The sequence below is a fragment of the Toxorhynchites rutilus genome, chromosome 1, assembly GCF_029784135.1.
Source record: "Toxorhynchites rutilus septentrionalis strain SRP chromosome 1, ASM2978413v1, whole genome shotgun sequence".
In the NCBI taxonomy this organism is placed as follows: domain Eukaryota; kingdom Metazoa; phylum Arthropoda; class Insecta; order Diptera; family Culicidae; genus Toxorhynchites; species Toxorhynchites rutilus.
Genome location: NC_073744.1, coordinates 140,730,408 through 140,755,563, shown reverse-complemented (window position 1 = coordinate 140,755,563; position 25,156 = coordinate 140,730,408). Strand labels below are relative to the sequence as shown.

The following is a 25,156-nucleotide window of genomic DNA, read 5'->3' as shown; positions in this document are numbered from 1 at the left end:
ATACTAGTAACAATACAGTAAGGAGTTCGGCTCCTTTAAACCTATGTAACTGAGCCTGTAAAAATAAACGATTTAAATAAAAAAAATAATTTAGTTTACCTAGAGTACTAATTTGGTTTGGTAAAAATAATTTTCATTCATAATTTTTATTTTAAAAGCACGTTTATGTCTTTTGCAAACCCATATTGTCATGCCTTCTCCCCCATTTCGTAATACGAAGCTCAATGCCGTCAACGCGGATACAAATGTACTCTGCCTACTGCTCCACCTCCTATATAACTCATTGCACCTTGTTGGTGTTGGTGCGGCAAGAGCAGACCGCGTTTCGCGAGTGATTTGCGTGATTGGATTTTAAGTCACAAATTTTAGTATTTATTTCGTGGTATATATCGTAGTTTCCTGAAGTATTTCCCAAGGAAAATGTCCGAAGCACCCGAAGGAAAGCTTTCGAAAAAGTAAGTCCGTTTTGGTCAAGTGCAACGGGTAGCCAAGAAAGATTTTTATCTTTCCACGTATAGCTGAATGTGGTGTTGGCGATGAGAATATTTGCCGAATGTAGCGAAGAAAGCAAGGAGAATGCAATAGTCTGACGAAACAGGTCGAGCCAAAAAAGAAACCCAGTGCACGTGTTTCTTATTAAATACAAACCAATAGAAATTAGGTTCAATGAAATGTTACACTTGAGAAATGTTATTCGCTCGATTAGTATTCGAAGTAAGGGCTGCACAGAAAAACCATGGATGGCAGCAACAATTTTTAACTCAAATGAGATAATACGGCTGAAATCCACTCGACAAAAAGCGTGCGTTTTTTGCATTACTTCCAATGAAACGCATTGTATTTAATCGAAAATTTTCACGCATCATTCATGTTTCAGTGAACTCAAACGTCGTCTGAAGGCGGAACAGAAAGCGAAAGAGAAGGATGAGAAAGGAAAACAAGCTTCTGCAGCTGTCGCAGAGGGAACTGCTAAGGCTAAACCCGAGCAAAAAGTGAACGAGGAGGAAATCTCACCCAATGAGTACTACAAATTGCGTAGCTCTGCGGTGGCCAAGCTAAAACAGTCCGGCGAAACCCATCCGTATCCGCATAAATTTCACGTCAGCTGCTCTCTGGAAGCTTTCATCGAGAAGTACAGCGGGCTGAAGGATGGCGAAATGGTGGAAGAGGATTCGCTCTCGGTTGCGGGAAGAATACACGCCATTCGGGAGTCGGGTGGAAAGCTTATATTCTATGACTTGCGAGGTGAGGGCGTGAAACTGCAGGTGATGGCCAACGCCAAGCTTTATGAACACGAATCGGTGAGTGTAATTGACTAATGTTGTGATTATTTGTTTTGATTATAATTTATGCATTGCAGGCATTCGCCGTGGACACTGCTCGCCTGCGCAGAGGCGATATTGTAGGCATTCAAGGGTACCCGGGGAAAACCAAGAAAGGCGAACTTTCTGTGGTTCCCAAAAAGCTGAAATTGCTCTCTCCGTGCCTACACATGTTACCGAATCTACATTATGGATTGAAGGACAAGGAAACACGCTTCCGACAGCGATATCTGGATTTGATCTTGAACAACAACGTTCGTAACATTTTCTGCACCCGGGCTAAGATCATCAGTTACGTGAGACAGTTTCTGGACGGTATGGGTTTCCTCGAGGTGGAAACCCCAATGATGAATATGATTGCGGGAGGAGCAACCGCTAAGCCTTTTGTAACGCATCACAATGACCTGAACATGAATCTGTTCTTGAGAATTGCACCAGAGTTGTATTTGAAGATGTTGACCGTGGGTGGATTGGATCGAGTGTACGAAATTGGTCGCCAGTTTCGCAATGAAGGAATCGATTTGACGCACAACCCGGAATTCACCACGTGCGAATTTTACATGGCTTATGCTGACTACAATGACATTATGGAGATAACTGAGAAAATGGTTTCCGGGATGGTAAAGAGCATACATGGAAGCTACAAGATTAAGTATCATCCTGAGGGGCCGGATGGTACTGAGTTTGAGATCGATTTCACTCCTCCGTTTAAGCGAGTTTCGATGATCAGTTCGCTGGAAGAAATTCTCAAAGTTCAGTTCCCCAGCGCGACTAATCTCAACACTCCGGAAGCGAATAAATTTCTGAGTGATTTATGTACTAAACACGAGGTCGAATGTCCACCACCACGAACGACGGCCCGTTTGCTGGACAAGCTGGTCGGCGAGTTTCTGGAAGAGAATTGCATCAATCCAACGTTCATCTGCGATCACCCACAGATCATGTCTCCTTTGGCAAAGTATCATCGAAGTGCCGAAGGTCTGACCGAAAGGTTCGAGCTTTTCGTTATGAAGAAAGAGATCTGCAATGCGTACACCGAGTTGAATGACCCCGCCGTGCAGCGGGAGCGATTCGAGCAGCAGGCTGCCGATAAGGCCGCTGGAGATGACGAGGCTCAGCTAGTCGACGAGAATTTCTGTACTGCCCTTGAGTATGGCTTGCCACCAACTGGGGGCTGGGGTTTGGGTCTTGATCGGTTAACTATGTTCCTGACAGACAATAATAACATCAAGGAAGTTTTGCTCTTCCCGGCTATGAAGCCAGACGATCAAAATAAGCATATTTCGCCGGAAGGCGCAGCGCCTCCTGCCGACGATGCAGCACCAACAAGCAGCGGAAAGTAGATGGCTGAATCTGTAAGAACGAAAATCTGAGCTGCGTTTCTGAAAGTTTCTTCATGAATTAAAAAAAAATTACGATATGCTCGCATTATTTATTTTATTGGAATGTATTTATTTATAGAGAAACTCACAAAGTCATATTCAAATGAAAATCACCAAGGGACTATGAAACCATCAACCTTCGCATTCAGTTGGAAATGTTTTTTTTCTTCATCTAGCAGTTTCTCTGTCAACATGAATCAAAAAACATTCGGGTGCTTTCGTCGATATCTGTTCCGTGGTCCGTGGTCCGATGGTCCGTGTACATTTCGTTTTTCACCGCCAAATAAACTTAAAGGCATATTGAAACTTGGTAAATGACAGGACTAAGCGTACCATCGGTACATCGCGTACCTGCAGACATAAAAAATACCCCATTCGTGGTCCTTAGTTTCCTGTCCAGTAACTCCTATCCCTATCTTCCCGTGGTGTCGGCTGAGGTACAAGTAACTATAGTGAAGATCGGGTAACCAACCCCGGTGAGATCTTGGTCGTATGCTGACAGGAAAGGGGCCTATCCGAGCGTCTGTTCACCATTTCAGGGGCGACTTCGTGCCAGCGGGGACTCTAGAAAAAGCTGTGCACTTCGGAACGAATGGTTTTGCGACGAATGCCGAATGTTTCTGAACATGCTTCTGAGCTGTCAGAATCATTCGAGACTCACAGGGTACTCCGACAAGGCGATGGACTCCCCTGTCTGCTCTTCAACGTGGCGCTGGAAGGTGTTATGCGGAAAGTGAGCTCCAACATGCGGGGTACGATTTTGAACAAGTCTAGTCAGTTTATCTGCTTCGCCGACGACATCGGAAGAACACATGCGACGGTAGCCGACTTGCATACCCGACTGAATCATGAAGCAGGACTGATTGGACTTGGGATAGATGCGTCTAAGACTAAATGCATGCTAGCAGGAGGAACTGATCGCAACAGAGTTCTTCGTGGAAGTAGTGTTGTGATCGACGGCGACGAGCCCGAGGTGGTAGAGGAACTTGTCTACCTTGGCTCGTTGATAACAACTGACAACAACAGCCGTGAAATTCGAAAACGCATAGTCAATGAATGTCGTGCCTACTATGGGCTACACAAATCCTTGAGGTCCAACAAACTCCGACCCCGTACGAAGTGTACCATGTACAAATCCCTAATTGGAACGGTCGTTCTATATTGGCACGAATCATGCACGATGCTTGTAGAGGACTAACAAGCGCATGGTGTTTTCGAACGCAGAGTGCTCAGAACAATACACGGTGGTGTACAGGAAAAAAAAATAGAATAAAATACACCATCACCGGCAACATTGACGTCGGCAAAATAAGTCCAAGAGAATAGTTGACGGGACGATGACGGTGACGCTATATGTGTAGCGCACTTTATCCGGCCGAAAGCGAGCAAATTGCCACGATCGATTGTATGCAGTATTGCCCTGCTGATATAGAAAATATGAAATTGAGAAGGAAATGAATCCTTTCTTACCGTTTTCTTCATCTGAGAGCGTTTTAGACACATCTCCTCTACATTATAAGCCCATTAAACGTAAAAACCATAATTGTATTGATATCCACACAATTTTATTTTGTTGATTTTCATGACATGAAACGCCATGACTCAAGAATAACATTTTATTGAATGGTTTTTTATAGCTGTTTCGATGATGTTGGCTGGCATCAGTGTCGAAAAAATAAGGATGCTTTCACCAATACAAACAAAACCATTGCGGAAAATTGAAAAATGAAAATTTAACTTTCAGAGCACTAGCTCGAGTTTTTCGACGTTTTTCACTATACATTGGCACGGCAGATGAAAATTTGATATCTTATGAGTAATCGATTAGAGTAGGGTTGATATTACTTGATGGGAAGTATGCGAAAACGATTATTCTCTTCACACTGTTCGCAAAATTATTGATTTTCTGGCGAGGTGTGAGGGAGGGATATGATATGAAAGAAAAATATATGCAACATGCAACACATGATGTTCGAGCTTGGTAAGAGATTTCCTCGATTTACAAAATACGAAGTTTTGCTCAGTGTGGTAATGATTGTTTCGACTTCTCGATTCAATTTCATGAACTTTCCTATCAAGTGTAAATGATTTTTACGAGATAAACGCAACTACTAAATTAGTTTGTGCAATGGTGGTTTTATTCTTCAAAAAACGAAACAAAAACGATCATTTTTCTTCGCGCAACACCTTTTTCTTTGCTTCTGGAACGTAAGGTACCTTCCCAGGCTTCGAGTTCTGTCGTACATTTTCCTCCTTTCGCTTAATTTTCTGTTTCACCAGTTGTAGCTTCAGACGCTCCTTGTAAACCATTTTCGGTACGTGTCGATGTTGAGCAATTCGCCGAATCTGTGGATGAGCAGCAAACTTCTCTTTCAGTGCATCGTTATATTTGAATGCTTGCTTTTCGCGTGGCTGCAGAGCACCGAGTTTCTCCGCTGCTCGTGCCTTCCAGAGACGAATGTTCATCTCGTCGGAACCGGAGTAAATGTACTTGTTGTCCAACGACCACCCGACGCAGGTCACGTGCTGCATTCTTTTCGTGTGGTAGACTTCACGACTGTTCGCTTTGTGGGAATCGAAAATTCGTACCGTCTTGTCGTAGCTTCCGGCAACGAACTCGCGACCCGTTGGCGCATAGTCAACGCAGGTAACAGCAGATACATGACCACCGTGAATTTTCAGTGGATTCTGCAACCGCCGAGTGTCGAAAGTGTATAGATTATAATCTTCACTTGCTACCGTGAAATAGAAAGCTTGCATCGGATTCCATGCTAGCTGATTAGGTCTTAAAGTCATCACAATTTTCCTCAAGGGTTTCACTTCACGCTGATCGTAGAATATTATACCACGATCGCTGCAACACGCTGCCAGCATCGAAGTCTCGACCGGATTATATTTTATGTCGTACAAAGTATCAACGCCCCATTGTAGTTTTTTGATAGGTGAATTGCGAGTTTCATCCCAGATCTGGCAGATTTCCCCACATGTGGCAAAGAAAGACTCTTCATAATTGTGGGAAATCGAAGTGATGACCGTTCTGCCCAGAATTGTGTTCAAGGGCTCCGGCTGGTCTTCGTCGCTATCAATCAAATCCGAATCCCAGGTTTTAATAGCTTTATCATCACCAATCGTAAAAAATCTACAATGAAAACGATTATTACACCATCAGCGCTGATGGATTATCCATTCAAACCCACCTGGAACCATCGTTCGAGAATGCGATGCCTCTCACGTATCCGGTGTGGCACAAAACACTCTTCATGCATTCTCGATTCGGAACATCCCACAGCTTAACCTCTCCATCGTACGAACCACTCAGTAAAATAGATAAACTTTTGGGATGTTTAGCTAAAGCGGAAATTCCATCCTTATGTCCATCCAAGTTGCCTACGAATGGTTTTGCGAAAACTCGTTCCAGCTTAGTTGCATTCAATGCTCGCACATATTCTCTGGCACCCTCGAATGGATGCTGGGCAGCGTCGTAGTTACGGAATACCTTGTGGATGTCCTTTTTAGTCTCACGCAAATAGTGATCCGGATTACGGCTGATCACCTTCACCTTCATCTTCAAGATGTTTCTCTATTGTTGCGATTTTTGATGAATAGTATCATGTAAGGTAAATTGAAACGATGTTTGTTCGTAATTTATTTCAGGTTTACAAATAAATGAAATAAATACATGCTGGATTTGAGCGCAAATGACATTTCGGGGCAGTATTCAAAATACTTAAGCTAAGTATACACCGCAAGGTTAATAAAAAAGTGGGCGTCGGTAATTTTATAGCGAATTCGTTTTTGTTCAGTTTCAACCAAGGCGTTGTACTTTAGGTGGACCGCAATGTCAAAATTGCTGTTCGGCCATTGCTCGTGAAAAAACAAATTTGTTTACAAAACAAGTCGTATCTTTTGGTGACAAATGCATTCGTTGGCAAAATAGCTGCTCGCGCTTTATTGTCGAATCATAACAGTGCAGAAGGATGTTTTAGTATAGATATACTAAAACATCCTTCTGGGAGCCGATGGGAGCCAAACAGAAGTACATTTTGCTTGGAAAGAAAGGCGAAAAGATTTTTCAAGAACGAAACACCTATAGTTCAGCATCTTGGTTTCAACCTCAGTGCCGCACTAACTGCTATCAAAACGTTTTTTTATTCAGTCAGTTTCGCACTCAGTGTCGCACTGGTTCGCCCCGAAAGCTATTAGTTTCGCACTGAGATGTTTCACGGGTTGGCACTCGGTACAACTATACCGAACTGTCAAGTTCCGAGTATATTTTGGAAAATCTAAAAATAAAAACTATGAAGATGAAAAACCTGCTGCTTTTGCTTGTGTATTATTGGAATCGTAATCCAATTCGGATTCTGATTTTGAAAGTATATTCGAGCAGACGGCATTAAGCTACGTGTGCTTTCATTGGGAGGCGAAAATAATGATGGATATTCAGGTGGAATAAACCTGCTTTCAAAATCAAAATTATGAATGAAAATTTACTTTAACGTATCGAATATTTATTTCATGTGATGAAATAAGAGGGTTTTTTTCGATATCACAGAAACATATTGAACGAAAACTGTGGCTAATGATGATTTTATATTATAATAGTAATTATTTGTGGAAAAACCAGGAAATGCATCGACAAATGGTTAAGTAAGTGTCAGAACTACATGTTTTAAGTAATAAAACAATATGAAGTGAAAACATTCATTCAAACTTTTATATTTTTACACTGCACTTGGCCCTGCTGATCTGATAGAGAATAATTTACCTCCCAAGCATTAATATCGCCATTAGACGTCGACACTGTAAATTTATCGTCGCGAATATAAACAAATCAGACTATATAACGCACACCAACAAAACACCGCATTCGTGAAACTGAAAACGTTTTTTTATTACAGAGTCAGTTTGGCACTGACTCAGTTTTAAAAACGAATTCGCTATTAGAGTGCGTTTCCATTAGTCCCTACACTGAGAGAAATAATTAGTAAATATAACGATTTTTTTGGTAAATACTACCAATCTATAGTCATTTTCGACCGTACTAATAGACACATGTGTCAAGCAGAACCATGATTCAGAAGCCCAATATCGGCTACATTTTCTCGCCGAAAATGCACGTATCAGAATTATATCCTTATTATACCTCCGTATTGCCTTATGGGAACAATGAAAATGGTTAATACGCGCTTTTCTCACCAGTTTTCAGATATGACAATATCCAAGCTTACTAATGTTATCGAGTAAAATATACTAATCTCTGGTAGGGATGCGGGTTTGTTGACAATATGTACAAAAAATTTGTACATTCTACTAATTTTGCATTACCAAATGTATTTGGTAGTTTTCGACCGAGGATTTTTCTAAGTGTATTAAGGAAATTCGAGGTGAACACAATATTTCGAGAGAGGAATGATTCAATAACACCACGTCTTCAAGTGAGGGCAAATCAAAATCATATATGAGGGGCTTAGAATGAAAGGGGTGTAAGTGACATCATCTATTTTTTTTGCGTCGACTCTCTCTCACACATTCCCAGCTGTATTTGACAATGTGTAATATAGTTCAGATTCTCATGTATCGCATTTTATAGAAAACTCAAATTGGAACGTTTTTGCTATTGAGTAATTAACTAAAGAAAAAGTTGATGAAGCGAAATCGATCAAATCACTTACACCCCTTGCATTCTAAGCCCCTCATATAATGTCGATGAAAGAATAAATCGTGTACATCTAAAATCGTATAAAATGCGGAAGCCTCGATTTAATTTATCATTGCAGATTGAGTCTCAATTCCTTATGAATGCACTGAACCTTATTTGACCATTTCTATATAAACTTAACGACATTTCCACTAAAATACAATACACGACCAGGAATGAAGTGTCCGAATTAGGATTGGGCGATCTTTATAAAAAGATCGATCTTGTCGAATCGATTTTCCAAACGGCATAGGGATCTTAAATCGGTACCGAAAAATTGATCTTTGTCGAATCGATCTTTGCCAAATCAATTTTTGAAAAATTAAAAGCTTTTTTTTTCGATTTATCTGCTTATTCAGTCGTTATAGTTCTGCTTATTATAGCCATACATCTTTCATTTAGTTGCAGCCAATTCTTGATTTTGGCTAAAAAACAACCTTTCGGCTGTAATTGATGTCAACATCAGGTTCGCTAATCCTATGCGCAACTGGTTACAGTACAAATCGTAGAAGAAGCGATCCAAATGTTTTTACAAAATGTAAGGTGGGCTTTGGTGAGATAAGAAATCGATGTATACTGATCTACAAATCTACAAATAATTTTTCGAAGATCGAAAGCAAAAAAAAATCGATTTTCTAGAGCGCAAAAGATCGATCCAAAAAATCGGAAATGAGAATGGAAAAGATCGATCTTCTCAAAATCGATCCGAGATCGCCCAATGCTAATCCGAATGCATATTTTTCGTATCATATGTACGACCCAGCAAACATTAAATCGCATAACAAGCGTATATCTAACATCATATGCCCTAAAATTTGGTTGGCATATAATGCGCCTAACTGGCATATGCACGCAAAAGTGGAGGCCATATACATACATGGCAAATGCTTACCGAATTTGTTTGGATGAATATGCAACTTTGACCGGCTATAATAGCGATTATGTTGGAATTGAATTGCGATCTAATATGAATATATTCATGAATTGTCAAAGCACCAAATACGATTTTTGCCATATTCATATACGATTTATTACAGACATAGAAAAAAACAAATGGCGCAAAATATTTTCGTTAAATGTTTATTATAACCTCACGAATCGCCATTTTTATATATGAGTATTTATGTTCGTAGAAATAATAATTGATTGATTGACTTATGTTGGGAGTGGAATATGAATGTTTAAAATGACACAAATTGATGTTTGGAGAAAACTGCTCCGATGTGGGTTCGAACTCCGGTCGTCTGGATTATCATCCACCAGCTATCTCGCGCGGCCATCTGAAATTTAATTCAACAGCGGTTAAAACTTTCGCGTGTATCAGCAAATTATACGCTTATACGACACACAAACTGCATCAGCGTAATATACGCATATGATGCGGATTAAATATATTTTACGACAATGTACATCATAAAATTGATGTTTATTATATCGAATTGCGACTTAATTTGATAATGATATATAAAATCGTGTTTTTACATTTTATGCGATTTCAAATATACACGATACATACTTTGATTGATATTATATGCGATTATGATTTATTCTGATTTCTTGTAAGACTTGATTTTTGCAAAATTTTACGATTTAATGTTTGCTGGGGAGTTTAACTGCTCCAGAATACTATTCCAGATAGCCGTGCGAGATAGCTGTTTCTTATCATCTAAACAACCGGAGTTCGAATCCCATCGGAACAAATCTTCTTTACCATCACAACCGCCCATTTCAAATATTTACACCTTCTCCCACTAAAAGTCAATTGAATAATTCCTATTTCTAGAAACAGAGAAACAAATGGCGGTTCGTGAGGTTATAAAAATAATTCTAACCCCACGAACATTTTCCGCCATTCGTTTTTATTGTTTGCCTGTAGTAAATCGCATATACGTATGACAATAGTCGTACTAGATGCATGTATAAGTTGTATATTCATTCAAACTAATTCGCAAGCAATTGTCATGTATGTATATCCCCAGCAAACATTAAGTCGTATGAATAGCTATAATTGGAGGCGATATACATACAACCAAGACACATTTGTATGATATATGATGCAGTTAACTAGCATATACACACAAAAGTGGAGGCGATATACGTATATGCCATATTTTGTACGCATATAAAGCCGTATATAACGATATGCGATGCTTTTTGGACTGATATGCGATTTGATACGACAACGTTACCACTCAATCCATCGATGACATGGAAAATCGTGTTTTTGCATTTTATGCGATTTTAGATATATATGATCGATATTTTGATTGATATTTTATGCGATTGTGATTTGATACGAAATTATATGTGACTTATCATGTGCAAAGTTATACGATTTAATGTTTGCTGGGTCGCCTCCGCTTTTGCATATATAGGGTTGGGGAAAAAGAAATGTCGTATTTCTGATCAAAATTTGACGCTTTATTTAACATACTTAAAATTATCCAATTTAAGTAAAATATGCGCCGTTTTGTTCGCAATCTTGTTGCCATTTAGTAGGCAACTTCATTATCCCCTCCTTATGAACCGCCCCCCCTCCTTATTTGCAAAAAACTCAGACAGCCTCTTTTGAGGCCAACTTAGTATCACCAAGAGCGTTTTGCTTGGACCGGAAGAGATGATAATCACTTGGAGCCAGGTACGGACTATACGGTGGGTACAATAGGACATCCTATCCGAGCTCCCGTAGCTTCTGGCGGGTCTTCAAAGATGTGTGAAGCCGAGCGTTGTCCTGGTGGAAAACAACACCATTCCTATTGATCATTTCTGGCCGCTTCTGATCAATCGCCTGCTTCAAACGGTCAAGCTGCTCACAGTAGAGAGCCGAGTTGAGGGTCTGGACATAGTTGAGCAGCTCATAGTGGATGATTCCCTTCCAATCCCACCAAACACGCAGCAAAACCTTCCTGGCCGTCAATCCGGGTTTGGTGATGGTTTGGGCCGGTTCACCGCGCTTCGACCACGACTTTTTTCGCTTTAGGTTGTCGTACGTGATCCACTACTCATCACCATCTTCAAAAATGGGTCGAGTTCGTTCCGTTTCAGCAGTGCATCGCAGGCGTTGATTCGGTCTGAAAGATTTTTTTGCGTCAACTCGTGTGGCACCCATACACCCAGCTTTTCTTGGAATCCAATCTTCTGCAAATGGCTCCAAACGGTTTTATGGTCTATACCCAGTTCCTGGCCAATCGAGCGAGTGCTCACATGCTGGTCTACTTGGATGATATCAACGATTTTATCGGTTTCCACGACGATTGGCCTACCAGTATGGGTGTATCTTGAACATCCACTACACCAGAACGAAATCGATCAAACCAATGCTGTGCTGTGCGAATCGTTACAGTACCGGGTCCATAAACTACACAAATTTTTTCGGCCGTCATCATTGCAGTTTTACCTCGCAGGTAGTAAAAACGTAAATTATGGCGAATTTCTTGCTTGGTAGACTCCATCTTTGACGCGCTATAACTTGAGACTGAAAAGGACAATCACAACACTGTCAAAACAACACTTGTAGCACAGATTGTCGTCTTCAAATAGCCGTATAGTACGACCCAATTGCAATAAGTACAACACAAGAAATGTTTAAGTGTTGCCATATATTGACAATATACGACATTTCTTTTTCCCCAACCCAATACATGCCGGTTAGACGTAAACGATTTAAAATATGGGACATATGATGCTGTATATACGCTAGTTATACAATTAAATATTTGCTGGGAAGTTATGGCTTTTAATGTTTGTTCTGTTGTAAACGTTTGGGTATACAGAATGTAAAATGTACAAATATAAAAATATTTACAAATAATGTATTTTGATATAATTGTTGTCGGAAGCTACTTAACCCTTATATTTACTTTGTGAATTATCTAAACACCCCTGTACTGGCACACCGAGTCTCACAGACCGAAAAATCCGTATGAGACGGTTTATGAGTTTACGAGTTATGATTTTGCACGCGACTACAGGACGGTTGAATTAAAACAAAAGTGATTGGGCTACAATGAAATTCCGACAACAAAAAACATCGATATAATAAATTAGGAAAATCAACACTATCTACAGTGTTCAGTGTAACCCGCAAAGCAAGGAATCCACTGAACGCACCCAAACATGAGTACACTCATTTTCGAGTAACTCACGAGACTATCGCCATTTTTGAAGCCACTCTCCAGCTGCAACAGTTGAGAACGAAGAACTGTCGCGCGGGCTAGCGAAACATAACTTCACAAAACTTCTTAGCGTGTACTCAGAAAAAATAGAAATACCAGTAAACTATAACGTATTTATCGTTTTTGTGGGATAAACTGTTCGGTAACAACATTCTGTGAATAGTTTGCATAAAAGAAATAAATGATTCAAAACGAATGTAGTGCAGTTAGAATATACTTTATTACGGTACTTCTCTTGATTATCAACGGCAAAAAGCGAACATGGATGGACTTCGTTGGACGAGTGTTTTGTTACAATGGGTAATTTGATTGAAAAGAGGTATGCGTTGAGGACTTTAAATATATCTTTGTTCTGTAGGTTAAGGATTCAAAACTAGTGAGCTGTGAACAAGAAAATATCGAACAATGCAGCGTTGACGATTTTTACCAACAGTTCCGGGATCGGATGCAAACTACACTAGCAGTCAAAGAAGCGAACATCATAGATTTCCTCAAGGAACATTTTCCGCATTATGAACTCTATCTAACCGAAAGTGGTCAGATTGCAGCACCAGATCATTTCTACATATTCTCTTTACTGCTGTACTTTTCCTGCGTTCGCCACCCGGAGCGCTTCTTCCAGTTGATTTGCAATGGTTTTGACAAACCGAAGCAATACGCCGTCACGGGTTTCCTCAAATTTATGCACGAGGGAAACCATCTGCGGAAAGAAATCGATCGCACAATGATTCGGAAGGCGATCCAGGATGCGATGCCGAAAGCGATGATGCCACCCTCGCCACCCCAACCAAGCTTGCAGCAGCTTTCACAGTCTTCCCGATTAACTTCATCCGACATTCCGGACAGCCCGCTCAGGCTGAACAGCCGACTACAAAGGATTTCACCTCCTACGCCCAAAACCATTATACTGGACGAACGAACGAGACAGTTGAAGGAGCTGAAAGCGCAGCTCGAGGCCGAGCGTTACGAGAAGGGATACCTTGAGGTGCAGCTGAAGCAGCTGCAGGATAAGAACGATAAGTTTCGTGAGTATATACTTTTTTTTGTTGACATAGGAATACGTGTTTTAGGAACATTCAAAAACAAACAGAAACTCAAAATCGGTGGCGTGATCAGGCCCATATACTAAAACTGGGACAATACAGTGAAGATTTGCATGACCCCTGCGCAAGTTATCTTATTCCTTGGTGGATTTACAAGACATTTGCATCAATTGAGTTGGTCATCCCCTAACAATCTATTGCAATACAGAATTTTATAAAATTTACAATAGTGTTGTGTTGTATGTACTGAAAGGGCATTGGAATGAGTGCTACTAATATCCCAAATATTTGCGCAAACCATAAGGCAATTCGCTAACACAGATTTTAAAACGAAACGAGCAGGCAATACAGCAGATACAGATACAAAAAAGCTTCAAGTTTGATGCTTCTATAAGGGTGGGTTTAGACTAGTGATATATTCATGTGAAGAAATATGATGAGATTTATACAAATTGCATAAACCGTTTACACAAGCGTGAACTTCTATAATGAATATATTTATATTTTCACCTGAAGTAGAACTGCATCCAACTTTAGTGATTCCTCACCAGTGAGATATTCACATGCGTCTACATATGCTGAATTTATTCAAGTTATATATACCTCGAATAAGTGTATCATATTTATTCTCACCCGTTTACACCTATTTTCACGTGAATAAATCTATCTATAGCTACAGATCTCCTTAATGTAAACTCGCCATAATAGATCAATCTAATGGTCGAAGTGGTTCGATGAATAAGAAAAAAATCAATTTGTAGAAACATTTTGAGTTGTTGGTTTTTCGTTATGATATACAGCCCTATTATGTATTTCGATCGATAAGAAATATTTCGAATGACTTGATAAAATTCCATTCTGTATTCCGTTCGATGGATTTTTGCATTTCGATCGATCTGTTCCTCTTCGAACATTGAATGGGAAAACGTTCAAAATGGGGAAAGCGAAATTATAACTCGAACGAAATAATGGTTTCGAACGAAATGCAGATACGGTGGAACGCAGAATAGGGGTAATAATCTTCGCCTCAATACAATCAATATCTTCAATAACAAAAACGACTTGTGCCTCTGTAATATTGTTATTGTGCATTAATTTATTTGTGTATTTATTGACTTTTGATCTGTGAGACCGCATGGGTGGGTTAATTTTGAAAAGATATATGAACGCGAGCGTTTTAGTGTTCGCACACATTTGTTCAAACCGCGATGCGTTTTCTTAGAACGGATTATACAATGAAGCAGTAACTGATTATACATGCAAGTGACGACTGCATCTGTGCAGATCGAATGGTGACGATGGCCCAATACGTCTCGATTGGGTGGAGTTCTGATGTGATGGAAAGGCTCCTGTCGTAGGGCACCCCAATGACCACGATCCTGTAATGGCAATATGCTAAATATAAGTCGACAGTCCGGCTTTTTGGCTGCTCGAAACACGGTTATAGACGATAATCCCATTTTTTTTAAACTGGAAGGCAACTCTTCCAATTATGATTCAAAGAAATATTAAAATCTTCAATAGTGATACTTTTAGTGCTTAGATTTCAATGAATTTACGAAGTCTGTTCAAAACTAAAAAATGTTCAAAAATTATCGCCAATTTTGAAATTTTGCCAGTTACGTATATTCGATTTTCATTTTTTGTGGTTATGTCGGTACGATTCAGCTTTGGTTTGTTCATCACAACCATTTATTCGTCACCGGTTATGACCATCTAAAGTAAATTTGGGTTGGGTTGTTTTTGGCCGAAATTGAGTAATTTTGGTACGAACTCGTCTCATGTTCAAATCATCGATAAAAATCGAAAGGCACGAGCGAAAACACGTGCAAGCAAATCAGAAATTAATTTAACATTCAAAATGGCCGAAGTTGTCAGCATAAGCTAGAGACATGAGTGCCAACATAATGTAATGAACATCGAAAATCGAATATACGTAACCTGCGGAAAATCAAAAGACACCATACCTTTTGGACAGACTTCGTATGACCGAGGGGGTTCAATCACCAGACCTTTCATCATCACCGACCTTTTAAAGGCGCTGAAGCTCTCGGTTCTGAATGACGACACGGATACTCTCCATAGAGGTACCTGCAATACAACCATTGATATTTCATCAACCAGTTTCAACCTAGTGGGTAGGCTAGGTTGGAACGAAGTCGACGACCGTCATTGCAGCGACCATCATCTGATAAACATCAACTTCAACGGCCCGCCGCCGCTTATAACTCGAAAACCTAGATAGATTTACGAAAGAGAAGACAGCAGAATTTCAAGCATACTCCGACTTCTCGCTATCTAGAAACAAACCAAATATCATTGCCACTTTCAACGAAACCACCATGGAAGCGGCCGAAGCCTCTATCCCAAGAACGAAAATCACTCCGGTCAAAAAAGCAGTGCATTGGTGGCCCGAGGACTTCAAAGTGGAGGAAGTTTCTTCATGCGGCCAAACGACTACCAGCCGAAGACCCGATGAAAGAAGCTGCAATGTACAGATATCGAGCGCAACATGTTAGGGTAAGGCGGTTAATCCATGTCGTTTGCTCCATGATTGAATAAAGACTGCTTGCCGCGCTCGGGGTGGCTTCCTATATACATTTGCTAGCGCTGATTCATCGCGATGAAAGAAGAAGGGGCGAGGCTTATGACGGAATTATTTTCTACATCAGTACGTTGCGCGGACTGAACACTATCGTCCAATTTGCTTGACCCCAACAGACGTTGACGAGATGTTGATAAACGACCACAGACGTCAGGATCCCAACAAAAGGTAGCTATATAAAAACTGCATCCCTCACCGAAGAACGGTAAAGATCCTTAAAGTGTTGGTCGATCACAAACTTAGCTACTAGCGCCACTTTGAGGAAGCTAAGAAGAGCTCTGCCACCCGATTGAATCCATTGAAAACCATTTCCAAACCGCATCGGTGTAAAACACGAAAAACCTGCTACGGGTTACCAAAGCTATCATTAGTTACCGCCTCACCTATGGTCCCGAGCTGACGTGTTCGTTCAGAGACAAGCTCCCAAAAACCCCGGCACCGATATATAATAAGACAGTACGGACTGTCTCCGGTCTCCTACCATCAACACCAGCTGACTCTGTCTGCGCTGAGATTGGAAAACCCCTTCGACCTTATTATCGACTCGGCGATCGTATTCAAGATCGCCAGTTTTTTATCGAACCCCAGCGGAATGGGAGGCAAGTTCGGCAGATCTACTGAAACTGAAACACTTCAAAGCCATCATAGCAGAAAAATACCGTCTCCATGAGATATTCGGACGATTCAAAAGGACCATCAGAACTTGGATTTGGGATGAGCGATTGTAATAATAGTCAGATTTTCAGCAAGAAATTCGCGGACATCTGTCAGATCTGCTCGGTCAAGGTGGACGGCATTTTCGAGGCAACCACAACTCCATCTTCCAAGCCGCTGCTGGTTCTCTGCGATTCGGCGAGTAGCATTGATGCCATCGGTGCGGTCTGATCCGAACATCCATGGGTCAGAAAGTACCTAGGATCATCAGAAAGTACCTATAGCCCGACAATGTGCTCATGTGGGTTCCCGAACACAGCGGTATCGCAGTGAATCAAGCGGTCGACCGATTTGTCCGGATCGATCACACTGGACCGTTTTTCACTCGGGAAGTACCGCTTGACGACGTGAAGATGTGGATCACCATCTCTTTTCGCAGCTTTTGGACGGAAAGGTGTTTCGCAGAGAGAAGACAGTTCTTCTGAAAAGTCAAGGGCTCGATTGTCAAGTCCGACGACGTAAAAAAAATGAGAGAACAACGAATCCTGTCCAGATTGAGGCTCGGTCTCACACGGATTCAACAGAGGACCTTTCCGTCTACTCTGTGACCACTGCCACATTCACAACTCCGTCGTACACTTCCTTTGTGGTTGCCCAAAACACGATGAGAAGCGAAATCTCAGCGGGAGTGTACGAGATATCTTGTTCAATGATTCAGCGAGAGTAGTAGCGCCTTTCTGCTACTTAAAAGATGCTGAACTATATCATCGTCCGGGGCATGCTTGTTATCTGGTCCAGCGAACTATTTTGCTAAACAATGTTTTGTAATTGTTTTTGTATGTATTTCATTTTTGGGTCATTTTATTGAAGTCCAATTTTTATGTAACCATTTTATGTGAAATGATTTGTATTTCGCGAAACATTGCGGCAATGTCCACTGCCGTCTAAACAGAGGCGAACCAGCCCAGAAGAATTCTATATAAATAAAAATGTAAGGCAAAATCTGTTGGTAAGCGGAAAACCCGAAGAAGGGATGGTCCGATTTTAGCATTCTTTATTTTGTTGTATTCGTCTCTTCCCGTAGATCAATATAGGGGAGAGAAAACCCGGAAAATTTTCGGAAAACTGAAGGAAGGTCGGAAAATAGAATTCCCACATGTTCGAAAATTACATTATAATAAGCGTTGTTAATCCATTCGATATTTGAGCTATCGAAATTGAAGCTAGTCCCAATTCTGTGTGTTCTTTGTGCAATTTGGTTGGTTCAGGTCAATCACAGAGAATTGTACCGTCTACCCAAGCTCAAGCTCGATATTTGCTCTATCGAAATTGATCTTTGTTCGTAAGTGGGAATGGATTTTCAGGCGAAATAACGCATTTCCATATCTTATATCTATAAATAAAAATGGAAGGCCAAATGTGTTGGTAAGCGCAAAACCCGAAGAAGGAATGGTTCAATTTGAGTCATCTATATTTCGTTGTATTCGTCTCTTCCCGTATTTCAATATAGCGGAGAGAAAAATCGGAAAACTGAATTCCCATATGTTCTACAATTAGCTAAGCGTTGTTAGTCCATTTGATGTTGGCGCTAACGAAATTGATTTTTGTTCGAAAGTGGAAAATGATTTTCAGACGGAATAACGCATTCCTATATCTTCTATCTATATAAACAAAAATGGAAGGCCAAATGTGTTGGTGTGCCCTAAACCCAAGCAAAGAATGGTCCGATTTGAGCTGTTTTTATTTTGCAATATTCTCTGTATCAAACATGTATTTCATGCAACGGAGAAACATGTTATATGCTTGATGAATCTTGAACGAGAATTGTGTCTGAAAATAATTTTATATTATAAGGACGAATGTTTGTAGAAGTACTAGACAATTTATAGTAAAAGGAAATTGTAAAGGGTCAAAGGGTAATCAATCAATGAATAGTTCAGTGATTGGACTCACTAACGTTCACTTAGTAAGAAAACGTGGATGTTTGAAATCATTCAAATCAAAAAATTTATTTTGGGCGGGGCGAAGTTCGTCGGGTCAGCTAGTAAAGTATAAAAAAGTTCAAAACTTAGGGCTCTCAATCGCGAATCTTTGTGGTGTTGCTATAGTTATATCCACGTATTGATCATCAAGCGACGGTGATCCAACTTTTCGTTCTGTGCTGCTTGCAACAAGAACATCGGACTATTTATGCTTTTAATAACATAACAATTAGAGGACCCTTATCAGCTGCCACCGCTGTCCGGTTCAACGGAATAATAGAATCAAATGGATATTTCTACGCTGAAAAATGCGACATTCTGTATTGAAACGGTTCTATTTACAATATATATTTACCGATATAATAAAACATGTACTCGATTGAGTTCAGCCCTGTAACGGCTGAAATACTAATAAGACTAAAAAAATGCACAAACGGGATCAACAAGGTTTCATTTATAAGCCGATTGTATCGTTATTCTACCTGAAGTTCAAAATCTATCCACAAGGACTTATTCGGCTTTATCTCTATCTTTCCCACATTTCCTTCGATTCCAGTGGAAGACAAACGAAAATACCTCAAGGAGATCCGGGAACTGAAGGCCGAACTGCAAACTTGCAATCGAGAGAATGAGTCGCCTAACAAGCAGCGGGGTGCCGATCACAAGCTGTCCCGCATCGAACGGCAGCTAGCGGAGAAGGAGGCAGCTCTCGATCAGCTTAAGGTCGAGCTGGAAACGGTCAGCGAAAACAATAAGAATGCGACAGAGATGGTGAGTTGTTATTTCTACGAAGGGATTTATCTGTTTACAAAAACATCCTTTCCCCTCGCAGATTAACTATCGAAATACACAAATTGTGAAGCTGAAGGATAAAATCCAGGAACAGGAAGCATCGATTGTTACCCTATCGGAGTGCGTCGAGGAGAAAGAGTTGATGATAAAATATCTGCGCGAAAGCAATGATGATCTGCAGAATTTTATCAAAGAAAACCGGCTGGAGCGCGACAATACTGTGGCAACGGATACTCTGAACACCTCCTTTGAGTGCTTGGAGTTGAACTCGGCGACGAGCAGCAGTTGTGGGACGGGCGGCAAATTTTACAGCCCCGAGAATATGGCCACAGTTGTGGTGGATGTGCAGTTGAAGGAGAAAGAGGCGGAAAATGATCTGCTGAAACGATCGCTGGAAGCGATCGAGCAGGAGAAAGTGCGTGTTTCCGGCCTAGTCGGGCATTTTTTCCGACTGTACGGTGATATTGTCGGGAAGCTGCCAGAGGGGGTGGAGAATCCGTATGAAGTTGCATTCGCGAATAAGATGAATATTTTCAAGTCTTGCTACGAGACGTTGTTCGAGGAGTATGGCAAATTTAAGGAGAGCAAGGGAGCGCTTGAAGTACAGAACGGAGCTCTCGAGGAAAATGTTCGGCAGCTTAAGACGGAAGTGATTGCCATATCGGGGGTTTTAAGAAAGCTAGAATGTCATTCGGCGGAAATTGAAAAGGATTTAGCGTTTGTTAAGCAGACCGCAAACGAATATCAGCAACATAATGCAACGATGGAGGAGGAGTTGCGAAGGCAAAAGGTGGATTTTTTGAAGCTGATTTCGGAGAAAGATTCTCTACATAAGAGCTACCAGGACCTAAAAGAGGAACGGGAATCGTTGAGTCAACAAAATCTTACCATGAACGTGGAGCTGAATAGTTTGAGGGGTGACCACGAATCGATTATGCGACAAATAGATTATCTGATGGTGTCCATCAATGAGGACTACGAAGGAAGTGACTTTTCGTCGTGGTTTGAAAAGATGGACGATCTGAAGGATCGGCTGAGTTCGTTGAAAGAGGACAAGGAACGACTGACGGCAATCAATATGAAAATCATGGTAGAGAAAATCGCTCTGGAGAAGGAAATCAGTAACGGTGAGATGGCCCGACAGCTACTGCTGGACGAACAGTCAAAGGCAAATAGAATGGTCGGTGATCTCAACGAACAAACAAAGCTCCTTCAGGCTGAGTTGGACGAAAAAAATCGAAACATTCTCGCACTACAAAATATGAAAACCGATCTGGAAATTAATGTTCAGAACCTATGTGAGGAACTTTTGGAAGTTCAGGGAGTGCTGAAGAAAACTGAAGAGATGTTCGAGCTCGGCCAAAAAGATCTGCAGTCCAACAGAAAACAGTTGCAAATATGTGAAAAAGAACTTGCGACGGCTAAAGACACCAATAGCACGCTTAATCGCGAACTGGATGAACAACGGATACTTGTAAAGCAGTTGGAACGAATTCAGCAAGAACACGTGGACAAAAAAACGCGATTTGAAGATAAGATCAAAACACTCGAAAAAGAGGTTAAACAAGCTCACAGTGAACTAAATCATCTGAATAAACAACACGATGAAATCGTCGAGGAACGAAACCGTTTGAGTGAGGAAATAATGTCGAGGGAGGAAAATTGTGTGAAGCACAACAAAGATTTCGAGGAAAACTTAACACTCGTCCAAAAGTTGGAGATGCGAGTACAGGATCTGCAAGATTCACTCAACAGAGAAACGGAAAAGGCCGACCGAGAGCGCACTGAGAAGGACCAACTGAAGCTTGAGCTAAATCATTTGTTCCTCTCCGGGCTCAATCTCTTCCAGGACAACATCACCCGGTTGGAAAGTCAATATGTGTCCAAGATAGAATTGCTCCGGGACAGGCTAGGTCAGCTGTCGGCTCTGCTAGCGAAACTGTCTGCCCAACAGTACAAACTACGCCTGGAGAAAAACGTCATAGAGCAAAATCTAGTGCAGATGATGGAGGAGTACGAGTCGATGCAGGATAAGAACGAAGCGATGGAAAAAGACAAGGTATCACTGCAGCAAGCACTTCTCGAAGTGCAAGCAGAGAAGCGAGCACTTGAAGAACACAAAATCGAGACGCAAAATGAGCTAACGGAGATGAGAGATATGCTGGAGACAGAAAGAAATAATGTCGAGAAAATGAAATCAGAACTCGAGGCACTGCTGGAGGGCAGTTCGAGAGCCAATGAAGAGCGTGTTAAACGAGAGTTAGAGCTAGAGCACAAGCTGCATAGCGAAGAAAGTCTTACAGAACAACTTCGAAGAGAAATCGATCAGGCGCGTAAGGATCACACTAACCTGGAGTCACTAGTCGAAGAGAAAACTGAGCATCTGCAACTTGTTTCGAGTGAACGTGACGAGCTGAACGACAAACGCGCAAAATTGGAAGTTCGTCTCACAGAAGTACAGGAGGATCTTGCCAGTCAAAAACAGCTCACAACAGAACGCTCCAACGAAGCGAAACAACTAGAAACTCAGCTGGAATCGAACCGAGCGGAATTCGGTCGTCTGAACACCGAAATAAATCGTTTAGAGACAGATCTTGCCCAGTGTCAATCGAGACTTGTCGATCAACAGAAAATAGTAGCGGAGAAATGTCGTGATAAAGAGTTGCTCGAGGAGAAGATCAACGAATTGGCGACCAATCTTGCAAATGTGCGAACGAGCAAGAAACAGCAGCACGAGAGGGCCGAGGAACTCAGCTGTCAGCTCGAAAAGATGCAGCAAGATTTGCGAGCAGCAGCCGATGAGTTTGCTCGAAAGGCGGAACAGCATGAGCAATTAGCTTCGAAGCAGACGGCTTTGCTTCACGAACGGGACGAACTTGCAGAACGAGTGGAAGATATGACGGAATCGATGGCACTTCTCGAAGAAGATCGAGATACCCTCCGGGAGGAAAAATGTCGCCTAGAGGCGGAGGTCGAACGGATCGACGACGAGAGGGAAGCATTGGGTGAACAGTGTGGTAAATTGTTGGGTGAGCTGTCGAAAGATCGCGCCGCTTCTGCGGATGCGAGAAAGGTTCATGAACAGAGTTTATCAGATTTGAACCAACTTTGCGGCAAATTAGAGCGGGATTCAAACGCCTCCAAACAGCATCAGGAAAGGCTTGTTGAAAAAATACGCGACCTGGAACAAACTAAACACACGCTGGAATCGGCTCTATCGAGTAAAGGTACAATCGAAAATAAGGTATCCGAACTCTCCCAAATGTTGGAGGATCTTCGCTCGGAGAAATGTCAACTCGAAAGCGAAAGAAGTTCCCTTCTTCAAGAACAGAAAATGGCGAGGGAAAGGATAAATAGCTTAGAGTTGGAGCGGACTCAGTTACGCGAAACAGGCGAACAGTTGAAACAACAAATCGCATCTGTTGAAGGTCTCCATCATGGCACTGAAAAGGAGTTGGAGAGTATTACCAACGCACACGTGGCAACAGTGAAGCAAAATCAAAATTTGAACAACCAAATTAAGCAGCTGTCTGAAACGATTGTTGTCAATCAAATTGCGCTGGATGAGAAGCACCTAGCCAAGGAAAAGATTCGTGAACAACTGGAGGAGGCACAACAATCGTTGGAGGTGAAATCCGAAGAAATCACTTCAATAAAACAGCAGTTACTTGAGCGAGGGGAAGAAATTCAGCGTCTGCGGGATGAAAGTGAAAAGCGACTTCTTTCGCAATCACATTTGCTCGAAAAAGCTGAAACAGAGAAACAAAGCATTGTTTTGGAGTTGGAAAAAGCGAAGCAAACAATACTTGATTTGGAATCAAAAACAGCTGAGCTATCCCGCGATTTGCGGTGTCGTTCAGCTGATTTCGAGAGTGAGAAAAAAGAAGCTGAGTCGCGAGCGGAGAGAATCACCGCTATTTTGGCTTCGTTGGACTCATCAGAAAATGCATGCAAGGAGCTACGAGAACAGCTGCAAACTCTATCCTCTCTTCAGGAATCCGCAACATCACGTGCGTTGGAGTTGCAAAATGAAATCGACACCCGAAAAGCATCGCACGAATTACAGCAGCAAAACTACGAACAGCTGAAGAATCGTTACCTTGAACTGAGCACAAGCGAAGGAAGCATTAAAAAACAACTAGAACAACTTGAATCTTCCATCCACTCGAAGGATTCTGAGCTTGAACTCCTCAAGCAAGAAATCTCCCAATTGAATGCAACCAACCACAATCTCCAAACCACCGTGGACACGAAGAATGCGGAAATCTTGCAGCTCACGGGAGGGCTGGAGAAGATCAAAACATTCCAATCACAGCTGGAGCTGAAGGTTTCCGACTTCGAGTCGGTTGTGGCCGAGAAGGATGAAATGGAACTGCACTCGATAAAGCTACAGAACGAATTCGATCTGTTGAGCAGCCGGAAGCTTGCAATGGCTAGTGAATTGGAGCAGCTTCGCGTCGACAAGCTTGACGTTGATCGGCGGTTGCTGCAGCAGTTGCAGGAGTACGATAAGCTGAACGAGGCACTCCTGGAGGAACGTGAGCTGCGGGAGGGTCTCGAGAAGAAACAACGGGAACTGCATCATCGGATGCAGACCATAGTGGAGAGCACCAAGTCCGAGCTAGCCTTTAAAGACAAAAAGCTGGCTCAAAAGGAAGAACAATTGGAAAAATTGAAACGGAACATTGATGAGGGGCTTGGAAAGGATCAACGTTTGAGTGTGATGGACTCTGAGCTGACAGCATTGAAAGCAGAGAACATCGAACTGCAAGCAGCAAAAGAGAAGCTGCTGGAAGCCGTTGAAGAGAAAGCCATCCTGGAAAAATCTATGCAACAAAATATGGAACATTTAAGAGAAAGCCTCAAATCAAAGCAGATCACAATAGACACCTTGAACTCGGATGTATCGAACCATAAGGAAACTATGCACACGCTAAAAATTGAAAATGGCAAACTCAGATCGTCCCAGGAATTGCAGCAATCCAAGATACTCAACTTCGAGCTGAAAATTTCCGAGCAGGCGAAGAAGATACGCAAGCTGGAGGAAACGCTGAGCAAGACGGAGATTTGCCACTTGGAGGATAATTCGAAGGCATCCACACTGCTGCAGGAACTCGAGCAGTACAAAGAGTACCAAGCCAAGGTACAAGAGCTGGAGGAACTCCACCAGAAGGAGCGGGAAATCAACAAAAAATGCATGCTGGACAACGATATTTTGAAGGCGAAGCTCATAAAGCACCGCAAGATGAGCGAGGACAGTGAGCAGCAGTTCAACCGCGAGCGGTTGCAGTTGTTGGAGAAGGTCAAGGGTGCAAACAAGGACGCCGAGGAGAAGATGAAGGAAATTCGCATTGAATACGAGGCCAAGCTGGAAAAGATGAAGGATAAAATGGTGAGTAATGCATGCGTTGTTAATATGTTGAATGAATGTTTGTATTTGTTCCACAATTGAGTCCATTCCATTATATTGTTCAGTAAACTTCCACCAGAACTCGGAAGACGA

General features: G+C 41.6%; 3 protein-coding genes and 1 non-coding gene across 10 annotated transcripts in view; 3 read left to right on the top strand and 1 right to left on the bottom strand.

Moving 5' to 3' along the window:
* Positions 1–279: 279 nt before the first annotated feature.
* LOC129767447 (lysine--tRNA ligase) lies at positions 280–2,762 on the top strand. Of its 2 annotated transcripts, XM_055768354.1 has the most exons (4): positions 313–455; positions 519–802; positions 878–1,301; positions 1,361–2,762. In XM_055768354.1, exons 2-4 carry the CDS (start codon positions 672–674, stop codon positions 2,663–2,665), a joined length of 1,860 nt encoding a protein of 619 aa, XP_055624329.1. In that variant the 5' UTR covers positions 313–455; positions 519–671; the 3' UTR covers positions 2,666–2,762. The 2 variants fall into 2 exon arrangements, with proteins under 2 accessions (XP_055624340.1, XP_055624329.1); XM_055768365.1 differs by lacking the exon at positions 519–802 and having other exon boundaries at positions 280–455.
* A 2,058-nt stretch (positions 2,763–4,820) lies between these two features.
* On the bottom strand, positions 4,821–6,414 carry LOC129767454 (DDB1- and CUL4-associated factor 13). The gene is made up of 2 exons (XM_055768378.1): positions 5,902–6,414; positions 4,821–5,843 (listed from the first exon to the last, which is right to left on the bottom strand). Exons 1-2 carry the CDS (start codon positions 6,267–6,269, stop codon positions 4,871–4,873), a joined length of 1,341 nt encoding a protein of 446 aa, XP_055624353.1. The 5' UTR covers positions 6,270–6,414; the 3' UTR covers positions 4,821–4,870.
* A 6,174-nt stretch (positions 6,415–12,588) lies between these two features.
* Positions 12,589–25,156, top strand: part of LOC129767408 (golgin subfamily A member 4) — a 44,013-nt gene continuing 31,445 nt past the window's right edge. For all 6 annotated transcript variants that reach the window (XM_055768306.1, XM_055768288.1, XM_055768296.1 and 3 more), the window contains exons 1-4: positions 12,589–12,877; positions 12,936–13,602; positions 19,418–19,632; positions 19,694–25,045. In XM_055768306.1, the coding sequence (XP_055624281.1) occupies positions 12,839–12,877; positions 12,936–13,602; positions 19,418–19,632; positions 19,694–25,045 (6,273 nt within the window). In that variant the 5' untranslated portion in view covers positions 12,589–12,838. The remainder of the gene's footprint in view (positions 12,878–12,935; positions 13,603–19,417; positions 19,633–19,693; positions 25,046–25,156) is intronic.
* LOC129763867 (U6 spliceosomal RNA) lies at positions 13,682–13,783 on the top strand. The gene has a single exon (XR_008741051.1). It is a non-coding gene; the product is annotated as a U6 spliceosomal RNA (small nuclear RNA).